The sequence below is a fragment of the Macrosteles quadrilineatus genome, unplaced genomic scaffold, assembly GCF_028750875.1.
Source record: "Macrosteles quadrilineatus isolate MER2022 unplaced genomic scaffold, UCM_ALF_1.0 Scaffold_2__2_contigs__length_208266976, whole genome shotgun sequence".
Classification (NCBI taxonomy): Eukaryota; Metazoa; Arthropoda; class Insecta; order Hemiptera; family Cicadellidae; genus Macrosteles; species Macrosteles quadrilineatus.
Window position 1 is genome coordinate 178,838,389 of NW_026542595.1, and position 12,638 is coordinate 178,851,026.

The 12,638-nt window shown below is 34.5% G+C and overlaps 1 protein-coding gene across 3 annotated transcripts in view; it reads left to right on the forward strand.

The window, feature by feature from the left end:
- The window catches only part of LOC128985463 (uncharacterized), a 39,712-nt gene extending 27,078 nt beyond the window's left edge, over positions 1 to 12,634 (forward strand). The window contains exons 6-12 of one of the 3 annotated variants that reach the window (XM_054404957.1): positions 3,426 to 3,551; positions 4,190 to 4,436; positions 4,577 to 4,717; positions 5,305 to 5,423; positions 8,089 to 8,236; positions 9,548 to 9,624; positions 12,377 to 12,634. In XM_054404957.1, coding sequence (XP_054260932.1) covers positions 3,426 to 3,551; positions 4,190 to 4,436; positions 4,577 to 4,717; positions 5,305 to 5,423; positions 8,089 to 8,236; positions 9,548 to 9,624; positions 12,377 to 12,387 — 869 coding nt within the window. In that variant the 3' untranslated portion in view covers positions 12,388 to 12,634. Of the gene's footprint in view, positions 1 to 3,425; positions 3,552 to 4,189; positions 4,437 to 4,576; positions 4,718 to 5,304; positions 5,478 to 8,088; positions 8,237 to 9,547; positions 9,625 to 12,376 lie in introns of all 3 variants that reach the window. The other 2 variants (XR_008490028.1, XR_008490029.1) reach the window with 2 other exon arrangements.
- Positions 12,635 to 12,638: the final 4 nt, after the last annotated feature.

Below are 12,638 nucleotides of genomic sequence, written 5' to 3' on the forward strand. Positions count from 1 at the left end.
CAGGTTGGTTGGGGTTAGATAAATTGATAGCTTTTGAAAAGGAGTCTGCTAGTTTATCAATAGCCGTGGACACGATGGCTGACGATGTCAAAGGAACTGACGGTTCCTCATTCAGCCACCTATTGACTTTGACATTAGAGTCCTCCTCAACAGTAGCAATATTGAAGCTTACCTTGTCAGGGTCTTCATTATCTTCCAATTCCAAATGACGACTGCCCAAGACTGAGGCGGACTGACTACTTCCCAAGACCGAAGCAGACTCAAGTTCGGTCCTTACTCTCAGCAGACGCTTCTGTCGTTCTAGTTCTCTTGCTTCAGCTTGACGTTGTCGTTCCATTTCCCTCTCCTCTCTTTGCCTTTGTTGTTCCTGCATTTGACGCTCCATATCTTGTCTCTGTCGCTCCATCTCCTTTTCTTCAAATTCTTTCAGCCGTTGCAACTCCCTTTCTTCATGTATTTTCTCAAGCCTGTTCATTTCTTCTATTTCTTCTAGTTGCAGTTGAACTAACCGGCGCTTGCTGGAAGTTGAAGATTTGGTTTTTGACTTAGAAGGGGGTTTTGGAGGTTGACCATCTCTTTCTATGGGTTCCTCATTCTTGTCATTTACATTTTCTGGGGAATATCTATTTGGAGGGTGTTTCTCTCTCCCTGACTTTCGGATTGACATATTTCTTGACATAATTTATAAGTCGGGTTTCGGCACCAATGTTAAAATATTATAGACAGACAAGACAAAAAATTATAGACTTGACCAAAGATGTGTATTTATTTTGACTGTTTACAAAAATCATAATAATCAATAAAACATATGTTAGTTAAACTGTATATGAAAGAAGGCAGGCATAGATTAGACATAGATTATTACAGAGCTAATAAAAATTTTCAGTTTTATGATAACAATAAACAGTACAGCAACTACTAAGTAAATGTTGCTATAAAATGGTAAATTATCAAAGAGTGCAATGTTAGTAGGGGCAATAACGTTTTGTTTATAGTTTTATAGATAATTTTTACTAGAAAATCTCATATAATTTGTTAAGTTTTAAGTTTATAATTTAATAAGAGTAAGTTTATACTTGTTTTAGTTAAAACAAGATCACATTATTTGTTAAAACAAGTTAAATTTTTGGATTATTTCTAGCCGTGTTTAAAAAAATCAATTACTTTTCTTTTTATGAATTGGCTGCACTGTGCGAATGGTGAGCCAAGTAGCTGTATGTGAGTGGCTAGTAGCCAATGACCAGTTGTTGACTGTCTGTGTAGTAGCACATACGCTGTACTGATTGGCTATATTTAGCTGCCCTACGCACCAATGTGTGTTGTATGTATGCTGTTGTTTTGTTTTTATTAGAGTTGAGGCATGAGTTTATTTGAGTTGCTTGTTGAATTAAAATTCATTTTGTGTTAAGTTGAGATTTCAATTACATGGTTTTTTTTCATGTGATTAAATCAAATCTGTCTAGTCTGGGGGGAATGACAAATAACCGTATTAGTTAAAAGTTATCAACAATCCCCTACAATATAAAAATTAACACTAACAGTGTTGGTTACGTTTGAAAAGATTTAAACAAATGTATTTCAATACTTATTTTTAATAGATTGTTATTAAATAATTCTTATTAAAATGGCTATCTGGCACAGTTTTAAACTTTTTTGTCACTAAATTTGTTTTATTGTTTAAGAATTTCTGCTGTTATCTGAATAGAGATAAGAAACTTGTGCAAATGCTTTGTAGGATGAATAGTGTGTGACACACCTATGTAATTTTAAAGTGTAGCTTTAACATATATTTTGTTTAGTTTAGTAATTAAATCACATTTTAGAGATTCTACTGTTTTATTGGATATTTCAAATTAGCTTGCTGCTCTTTTGAAACTTTTTGTCACCCTTTTTCTGACTATTCATATACAACATTGATTTGTTTTGCTTTATTCATATTTCTATAGCCTATTCATTTATTTTCTTTATTCATCTAATATTCATTAAAAGTTTCAAATAAAACTATGATCGCTTCGATTGTGTCTTGTGTCAGTCTGTCAGTTTTATTTGCACAACTTGCTGAGGCATTGATGTGAAAGCAATTTATAATTCATAGGAAATGTTCAAGTTGTCGACCAGACTCTTTTCTATTGAAAGATATTGTGCAAGTTCTAATTGCCAATTTGAGGCTTTGATCATGAAAATGTCTTTGTAGTACAGTATTGCAATTTGGTATTGTTTTTTTTTTTAATTCATTTGTGGAAAAGTTTTTCCAAAATCAAGTATCTTGGGGTGAACATCCATAAAAATATCTTTTATTTTGATTTTTATTCGTGCAAACTTTTATTGCACAAACCATTTTTTTACTTTAATTTTGTATGTATTCGTACTACATGGTAAATATTTTCTTTTCACTAAGATTAAACTATAATTAATTATCACACTAAACATTATCAACCATAACGATCTTTTGTGCAATATTTTTCTTATTTCTACCTAATACTTTTAATTTATTCACTATGTTTACTTCCTCCCTTCTGTTATTTCCTTTCCTCTCATCTCTTTGTGTGTTTATGTGATCATCTGTTTTCTGATTTTTTTCTATGTATATACCTCCCCTCCTGTTTTATGAGATCTTCATCTACTGATTTTGTTATGCTGTGTTTTTGCTATTATATTAAAAATACTTGATTGATCCTCTAGATTTGTTTTTCTCTCCTCAAAATTACTACTCTGTGTCATGCATACAATCATAGACTAAAAGAATTAAATATAGACTGTCAGCCGTGCTGCGGTTACCATGGTTACCATAGGTTCTGGCGCACACCGCTTGGAGCGCCGTGTAGTTACGTAGCGTGTACGCCGTAACTACATGGTTCTCCCAGCGGTGTGCGCCAGAACCTATGGTAACCGCAGCACAGCTGATGGATTTAATTATTTTTGTCTACTATGATACAATCCATCCGAATCACTACTGTGTTTATAGTCCTCAGTTTGGCTTCAGTAGAGATGTTCCTCTTGTTGTGATTTAATTTAAGTATTCTTTTCTGTTCACAGTTCTTGTGTTTGTTCTTGTATTCGATCCTATTTTCCGTATAATTCCCCCTCATTCTACTCATTTAATCTTTTCCCACTTGGTTCCCAATGGAATAACATTTTTTTTTTTTTTTTCCTAGGACGCTAGGCACGAGCCTGGGATTGTTTTTCACATTACTTCAGGCTAAACCTAGGGGTTGCGGCATTATCATTTAGATAAAATTTATTGGTGACTTGGCGGGGATCGAACCCTGGACCTCAGGGACTGAAGTCCCGCGCTCTAACCACTACGCCAGCTCGCTCCCCAATGGAATACACATCAGAGGTTGCCATATTTATATTGGAGTTTGTTAGATTTCATGCAGTAGCTATGATGCTAGAAAAATTGCATTATTTATACTTGTTGTCAGGTCTGACAGCAGTTAGTAGCTCTGAGGTGTTGGACATCATGTTCCAAGACTTCCCTGATCAGTATGAGGAGTTGCGCAAGTATATGCGGGAGAAACAAGCCAGGGAGGTTATCCTGAAGCAGAAAGGTAAAAAAGTTTGTTTGGTTATTTAAATTGTTTAGTTTGGTGTCCAAATATATTGGTTAAGTTATGGCTTTCAGGTTATCATCAGGCAGATTTAAAACATTTATTGCCACTTAAAGTGATGTCTCATTTTTTGTCCTAAAATCTGTGTTCTAACTATTAGTGCACGTGAAATATGAATGATTAATATCAGGGCTAATCTTAGGTCCTACTCTACAAGGCCCAAGGTTTGGAAAAACATGTTAAAAATAAAAATTCTTAATTGTTAAAAATAAATATAAAAAAGGCAGCCAACACCTCTTTATAAACAAAGAAGAAAATTAGGGCGGCCTTTAGGGGAAGGCTAGTGTGGGTAGGGATAAAAAAACTACCTCCACCTTTCCTACTCAGAATATGTATTTGAATGAGATCCAACAGGAAACTTTTTGCGATGGCTGTACCAAATAACGAAAGCTATGGTAGTGGGGGAAGAGCTCTTATGTGCATACACAACTCATTTGCCGTTATTAATGATCCATCCACCATATTTGTTTTGATATTTCCCACAAAAGTCATTCCTATGCATTTTTCTAACAAAACCTACAACGGCCCATTAGTTTGTCAGGAACAATGAGAGAATTCTATATTCACTTTGTTGACAGAGAGGAAGAAGTTTGAGCAGACGTTGTCCAAGTCTGATCTGAAGGAACATGCCATTCAGTCCCTGGTCAGCTGGAACTCCAACCTGAACAGGAGCCGCAACGAGAGCCGCAAGTGTCACCTGGACCTACAGACCTGGACCATACAGTATCCCAAGAGCAAGGCGGCCAAGATGACACGGCCATCGGCCAAACTGGGCAGCTACCCTGTCGCCCTCATACCTGGCCAGTACGCTGACTATTACAAGCGGTGAGCAAATAGTTTAATTTCACCATTCCTATACTCAATCCCACATTAAATGCTCTTTATTGGTCACAAAACATTTCTTTTGGTCCTACAGATTTACCGTAAAAAATCAATGGTGTAATTCATCTCAATTGTCTCTGTAGATACACTCCTCAAGAGCTGAGGTATTTCCCAGTCAACACCGTGTTGTACGGTCCGCTACAGCCTAATGAGATGCACAGCACAGGCGGCTCGGACGGCAGCCAGTCAGAGAGTGAGGACAGCTCGTCCTCCGAAGGAACCAGGTACGGCCTCTTTTAAAAATAGATTATTGTTTTGCGGGGTTACAGGTATCTTAAAATAGATTACCTTAAGCAGGGTTACAGTTCACATTTTTATTGAGTGGTGAATTCCAAACCCATAGAAAAGGTAGGTTACCTTACTGCAGAGATCTAAGCACAGAATGCAATTTATATGATGGCTTCTATGATGAGACTGACCAGCATAATTTTTGTATACTGAATTTGCCTTGATCATGAAAGGCCACGAAGTTGCCGCATCTCTTTGGTATGTTATTGTGGTCCAAAGGACACCTAATAGTTGCCCAAAAGATTTAATCATGAGGTTACCATCAGCGTTGTAGATGACTATAATTCTTACACTAACGATAATCATGATTTACATGAAATTTACATGTCAAAAACTGGTGTTTCTTTGATACCACCATCAAAGGTTTTGAGGAATCAATAATCAGAACCGGGCCATCCCCCGTGTGATGTCGGTGTGGAGGTCTTGTAGTCCTCATTTGGCTTATGAAAGACTTACAAATTCAGATAAGGCCAATCAACTTTTAATCAACCCATGACGATGTTATTTTCCGACATTGTTTCAGCGACAGCTCGAGCGACGGAGAGGGGACGGAAGAGGAGGAGAAGGAGAAGGAATGCAAAACTTGTGGTTCCAAGAAGACCAACGAGGCAATGTTGCAATGCTCGCAATGTAGCCACAACAGTAAGTCCACTAAGGCAGCACGAATTGTGCTAAAACGTGTCGACGCATAGCCCGGTTTGTCTCTTTTCATTCATCAATCCATGGCTTGCTAGAGGGGTGTATTTTTGAGTATATTTGCCTTAGGGGGGACTTCGGTTGGTATCATGAGGGGTGTGCAAGTGTGGAAAAACCTGTAGTAGGTATTAAAAAAGAAGTGTAAAGAGTTTTTTTTTTAAGTGGAGTCTAATAAACTTACTTGAGAAAAAGTCAATTAAGAATGGTCAGTAATTTACTGTTTTTCTGAAGAAAATCACAATGCACAAAATTTCAGACAGATTGGTTGTTCAAAAATCGGGCAATATGTCAACTTTATGTCATGTGACTTGATGTGATTTAAAAAATACTCTAAAGTCTAATTTCCTCAGGTAATTTAACTCAAGTCCATCCTTTTCCAAAACTCCCCAGTTAGCCTCATAGCTAATCCTTTATTGTTAGATAGTGTAAAACCTGAAAGGAAAGTCTCCATGTAGAATGGGATTGTAAAACTCAGTAAAAAACTGTTTAATTTTTAAATTAAACAAGCATTCCATAGTGAAATGTATGATCAAGTGTTACTTAAGTCACCTTAAATAATGAAAATGTTGAGCTGTGAATACATTCTAGCCTTTGAATTTTGTACTTAATACTTACTCAAGTTAATACTCATGAAATACCAAGGTGAATGAGTTTTTGGGTACACATACGTGTTTTACACACTTGCACACCTCTATCTATCATCATAGGATCTAGTACTTGATGTGAACTCTAGGGCCTATAACTGTAAAAAGGTTAAAATGAAGAAGTCTACTTAAACTAACCCTATTAACTATACTTGTTCTTTTTTATTCAATTAAAAACTTGTCAATAAGATATCAGATCTAGCTTTTAATATCGTCATAACACCAGAAGGGGTGTTTAAAATCTTTATTTTTCAACCATCTCAATTTATCTCCTGAATTTGTTTATTTTTTATTTTATTAAATATGTATGCTTCATTTTACCAATACTTTATTGCATTTGGTAGAATCTCAAAACAAATATTCCATTAAATCAAAATTGTATGTGTTTTAAAACATTTTCATTGATATATGTTTTTTTTTGTTTCCTGCAAGGTTTTTGTGATTTGTTGTATCATTGTGCATGGTTATTTATTAATCATTTGTTTAGTTCAGTATTATTGATTGATTATGTTGGCCTAGTTATGAAACACAAGATTTGCTAATAATTAAGCATTATGCAATGTATCATGATGTAAAATGCTCAGATTCATTTATAATTCCTAAATAATTCAACAGCTAACAATTACATGTGTAAAAAATATAATTATCAAATTGATTGAAACTCGGGTCCAATCACAGATAATGAAATTTAAAGAGTGTTAATAATTTAAAGCCCTCCATTCACGATCCAACATGTCCGGTCTGCGGTCCGTCTCCATCTGCCAATTCTGTCAAACGAAGTTCTATCTGTAAACAGAAAGGTCTCTTTATTTATTATAAACATGTTTGAATATAACTCAAGAAAGCAACTGAGAATTCTCCTAGTGTTAGTGTTTGCTACAAAAAGGTATTTTATTTTGTCATCAGATAACTATATTTAGTTTTAAAATTTATCTTCCTATTCTTAAGGTTTCTTCAGTTTAGAAGCTTGTTATTGCTACAGTCGTCTCTTGTGTGTTGTCCAATGCATGACGTGTGTTAAAGTTGCATGTTTTATGTTAAACTATGTATACTAGTCCGATTGTCGAGTATCTAAACATGTATTTTGTCCAGTACACCATTGTTGCATTGTTCTATTGTTGCACACTAGTGAAGTAATGTGTATGACTTTGTGATACAAGCACATTTCTTCTTTGGCATTCCTCTTTCTATTTGCTTAAAAAGTTACAGGTAAAGATTTATGTACCGAGATTGTCATAGACTTATGAGTGTGTACTAATGTATTCGAGTTAGCAAGGATAACATGGTGGCTTTTAAGCCCTTCAGGAATTTTGAAAAATAAAAAATGTAAAATCGTTTTCTACCCAGGTGGGTTCCAAACCCACCTTGCAAAACCTCCAAGGTTTTGCAAGATCGGGTTCTAAAAACAAAAACTGACAGGATTGTTTTACGTTTGATAGAAATATCGGCCATAAACAGTAACATCATTATCATCTCGGCGATCACAGCAGAATTACTGTATGGCATCACACTGAAAACGATAAAACCAACAACCCACTATTAAAACCTACACAACCCTAGATAAAGTTAAATCCAACCTTTTGACCTTTTAAATTAAAAATTATCTATGTAAAATGTGTTTTTGCTGCAAACATCAATCGAGTAATAGTGATTGAATTGTTTTATTATGCCAGCTGATTAACATTAAAATCTTTGGTAGAGGAAAACTTCTTCTTTGTCTTCAGCCTAATCATCTCATTTCCTAGTTGCATCAGTAACCATGTATTGACTAAATAGGCACAGTAGCATACTAAACCTCTAATAAAAGACTTTCCCGTTTCCTCTCCTTATTTTCAGTTGTTAAGTATTTCCCTTCCATATTAAAAACATTTTAGTTCACAACCGTTTTCACTGATTTGTTTTTTCATACCGACCCTTTGATTTTTGTTTGTTTTGTTTCTTTTCATCCTACCTCTTCGCTCATCTAGTTCATGTAACGTGTGCGGATTTGAACCCTCGCATGCTGAAACACGTCCGCAAATATCAGTGGCAGTGCTCAGTCTGCAAAACTTGCCAACGTTGCAACAACGCCAAAAACGAATCCAAGATGCTGTTCTGCGACCTGTGTGATCGAGGGTCCGTATCTGGCAAAATACATGTTTAGCGTAGATCAGTCTAGGGGACTTAATTTAATGTGGAAGGTACTGTTCATTCGACAACATACAATTCATCTTGTGTAAAAAAAAAGGATTTTGCGTTTTGTTTATTAACATACTAGGGTAAGGTTAGTCATTCATTGGATTAGCAAATTATATTCGGGAAGAATTGTACTATAGAACAAAAACTTTTTTTATCATGGTGGGTTGAATCATTTGTCAATCTTTAATTCACACGTAGGCAAAATGATATTCCTAAATAATCACCTTAATTTTCTCATAAGGAGTTTTTATCAATGTACCTTAGTTGTTTATATCCTGGTTTACAATAGACCTGTCCAGTATGATATGGATATAATAAAATTACAGTTGCCTTGGGTTGATTTGTGGATGATAAGAACGATAAAATTATTCTTGGCAGTACATGTTTTGTAATATATTAATGGCGGTGTTTTGTACGGCGTCAGAATGGACAGTAACTTTACCAACAACATCAAATTAAAAGTCTAAATAAGGCTGCAACAATATAATTCCAATAGCATGCCACAACACAAAAGAAATGTTATTGGAGTTAAAGAATACAATATGTTCAGTTCAACCTCAAGGTGCATGAGTTGTGTTATTGTTAAAATAAAATGCATGAAAATCGGGTCATCTATTTTTAAGTTTTTTAATGGCTGACCTTAACTTGCTTTTTACATGTTCATTCATTATCCTGTTTTATATAATTCAATTGTTTTGATGTCAAATAATTATGTAACTAATTATTACATGACACTAATCAACCCACATATTAATATGTTATCCAAAGAGGAAGTCTACCCTAGTTTGTGTACAAAGATGACAAAGAATCTCACAAAATTAACCCAAATTTTGAACTGTAACTGTGAAGTCAGCAACTGGTAATTCCAGTGGCAAGCTCATTAAAAATTGGTAAATGAAGAGAGAAAAAAGTTAATTGTGTGTATTAAATATTTTCTTTGAGTTCCAGACATGTCATTGACCAGTCAAAACAAAATCAATTTCTGCACATAGGCTACTTTATTGAAATTTTTGGCTTTTTGCAGTCTAGTGTTTTTTTTTTTTTTTTTTTTTTTTTTTTTTTTTACTAGGGAGTAAATGTGGCAACTTCTATAGGATTGAACCTCTCCCTTCATAAACTGTTAATGTTCTGTCAATCTAAAGGCCACTCGTGTGAACATGAACAAACATTCATTGACTTTTTCACAATACAAATATTCAACTCGGTGCTGCAAGGGAGAGCTGTTTGGTGACATGAACGATGTTTCAGATACCACAGCTACTGTGTGGGGCTGAGGAGGGTGCCGGCTGGATCTTGGACTTGTGAACTCTGTACCACCAGTGAAGGTAATGTTGATAACACACATGTTAGAGATGTTATTGGTGCAATTACAGAGATGGAATGGAATCGCTAACTTTAAATTCAGTAAACAAAAAATATCCATATTTACATACTGTTAGTCATCATTATGTATTGATAATTACTCTGTTGTTAAGTATAACTTTTTTACCTTTATACTTATTAACTAATTTAATCTCCTTATGGCCCTTGTTCATTGTTCAGTTAAAATATTCTTCTCCTAAATTCTGTTTTGTTAGTGTGCCATCTGGAGTGAGAACAAGTAGTGGGCAAAGTACAATGATAAGAAATAAGCTCTTTTGTTTACTAATTCAGTGAAATAAATGCCACTTTGTTTAACAACTGTAGACAAATCAGTTTCTAACGGTGATGGTTAAAACCAGAAATTTTGAATCTTTATATGTAATTGTAAAGACAACACTTTTTCTCCTTACCTTAAAAAAATACAGGTAAAAACTTTTTTTAATCAAAAATGGAAAATTATAATTCTTGTCCATGACATGATAACATGAATATGTGACTTGTACAGTATAAAACTAAAACATAATTTGTTAACAAACAACAGAAAAATTTAACATCTGACACTTACATGAAAATCATAAACAATATTAATCAACCAAATATTCAAACCAAAACCTTTCCTGTAACATTCTTCAACATGACATTAGACATTAGACATTAGACATTAGACATTATTTATTTGCACATAACATTCTTTTAGATGTGATAACATATAGAACAGGTGCATTGTCAAAATTGAGCCTAGACTAGAAAAATACAAAGTACAAAGTAACAGGAAAAAATACCTAGCCAAATAATGTTAATACAGTACTGTAGTTAAGCAAATTAAAAACAAAAAATTAACTCAAGGGATGGTTATAAAATTCTTCTATTTTATAAAACGCACGTTCAAGGAGTCCATTTTTCAATGTTTCTTGAAACTTGTTTGAACTCATTATTTTATAATATACCGGTAGTTTATTATACATTTTTAAACCTGCATACAAAGGACTTTTTTCAAATAAGGTCAAACGGTGATTTGGTAATCTGAAAATTGTTTCGTTTCTTGTACTATAGTTGTGTGTGAATTTGAATGAATCCGGGAGGTTATTTTTTATATTGTGTATGTAGTTTAATAATTCAAATATGTATAGTCCTGTGAGTGTTTGGATTTTTAAATTTTGAAAATGTAATTTACAAGGACTTCTGGGGTGTTAATTAGTCATAATTCGGATGATTCTTTTCTGAAGTCTGAAAATAGTTTTTGCATCAGTTGCCTGTCCCCACAAAATCACACCATACCTCAAGATGGATTCTACATAGGCATGATAAACCATTTTAAGTACTTCAATGGTGACACATTCTCTCAAGTGGACAAAGACAGATGATGCAGATCTAATTTTTTTCTTTATAGCATCTAGATGCACCTTCCAGTTAATATTTTCATCTAGATGAATGCCTAGGAATTTATTTGTATGGACTAAATTGAAAAAACTATTTAATTCTCTTTCATTTCTGGCTGAACATTTTATAATTTGGGTTTTATCCACATTTAGTTTAAGGCCATTTATTTTAAACCAATTTTCCATTTCTTTCATAACTTCTGTGAGAGATGTAAGAAGCTCTTCTCTATTATTTTCTTTAATGATTGCAGTAGTATCGTCAGCAAACAGAATCAAATCTCTATTAATAGCTTTAAATCAGCATCAGCTAGGATCATGCTACAGCTTGTAGAAATACAGTTCCTAACATCACCTTTTTGTAGATTATATTTAACTAGCTGTACCCGCGGGCTTTGCCCCGTTTTACTTCATAAGTGACCTCGTTCGCATGGCTAAATCACGTCCTGGTTGAAGTTCGTTCGCTACGCTCACTCACCTTTAGAGTGGAGTTCGTTCGCTGCGCTCACTTGCCTTCAGGTTAGCTCGTTCGCTACGCTAACTCGCCTCCAGGTTGAAGTTTGTTCGTTACGCTCACTCAGCTGTACCCGCGGGCTTTGCCCCGTTTTACTTCATAAGTGAGCTCGTTCGCATGGCTCAATCATGTCCTGGTTGAAGTTCGTTCGCTACGCTCACTCACCTTTAGGTTGGAGCTCGTTCGCTGCGCTCACTTGCCTTCAGGTTAGCTCGTTCGCTATGCTAACTCGCCTCCAGGATGAAGTTCGTTCGCTACGCTCACTCACCTTTAAAAAAAGAAGAAAAAAAGATTTAAAAAAATAATAATAGTGCTCCACCCTGTTGGTAATCCTTGTAAGTTTTTAATGCTTTTGCATATCATAGAATCAACTTTTTAGTTGAAACAGCTGACTAAATTATTTAATCCCCTTTTAATATGAATACTCATAAGGTTAACATGGGGAACTATAGAGCCACTGGGGCGGAGCCCGAAAGGATTTTTGAGATAAGAATATGCCTATATGTTAATCGGGAATGTGAGTTATCATCATGCCAAATTTCAGCAAAATCCGTCCAGTGGTTAATGTGTTCACTTGTCACAAACATACATCCATACATACATCCAAACTTTCTCATTTATAATATTAGTAGGATTAAGGAAAGCTAAACTGCTTTTTTGGGTCTTAATAGTTATGGCCGGCTAACGAGCATCATTGTGTTTTTTTAATTTGTTGTCTTATACTCATTGATTTAATGACTAACACAACACTTTTAGTTTTGACAAACATTTGTTGTAGTTTTTGGGTCTCTTTCACTCATTTTAATTGCTTTGTTTTTGTTCCAGGGGCCTCTTAACAAGAATTAAAACCCTCTCATCCAAAGATTCCTCTTGTATGCATTTTAATAAGTTGGTCTTATTAGTTAGAAATAGATAATTACTAAAGCTTTTTCAATTGTGAATGTCTATATCATATTGTTTGTGAGAATTGGTCTATATATTTATTTGACTGTCTATGTAGTTTATTCTTAGTATGACAAATTTTATTTGGTATGCATTGTAAATAATTATAATATAAGTTTTTTATTGCACTAAGTATTTATAAAAG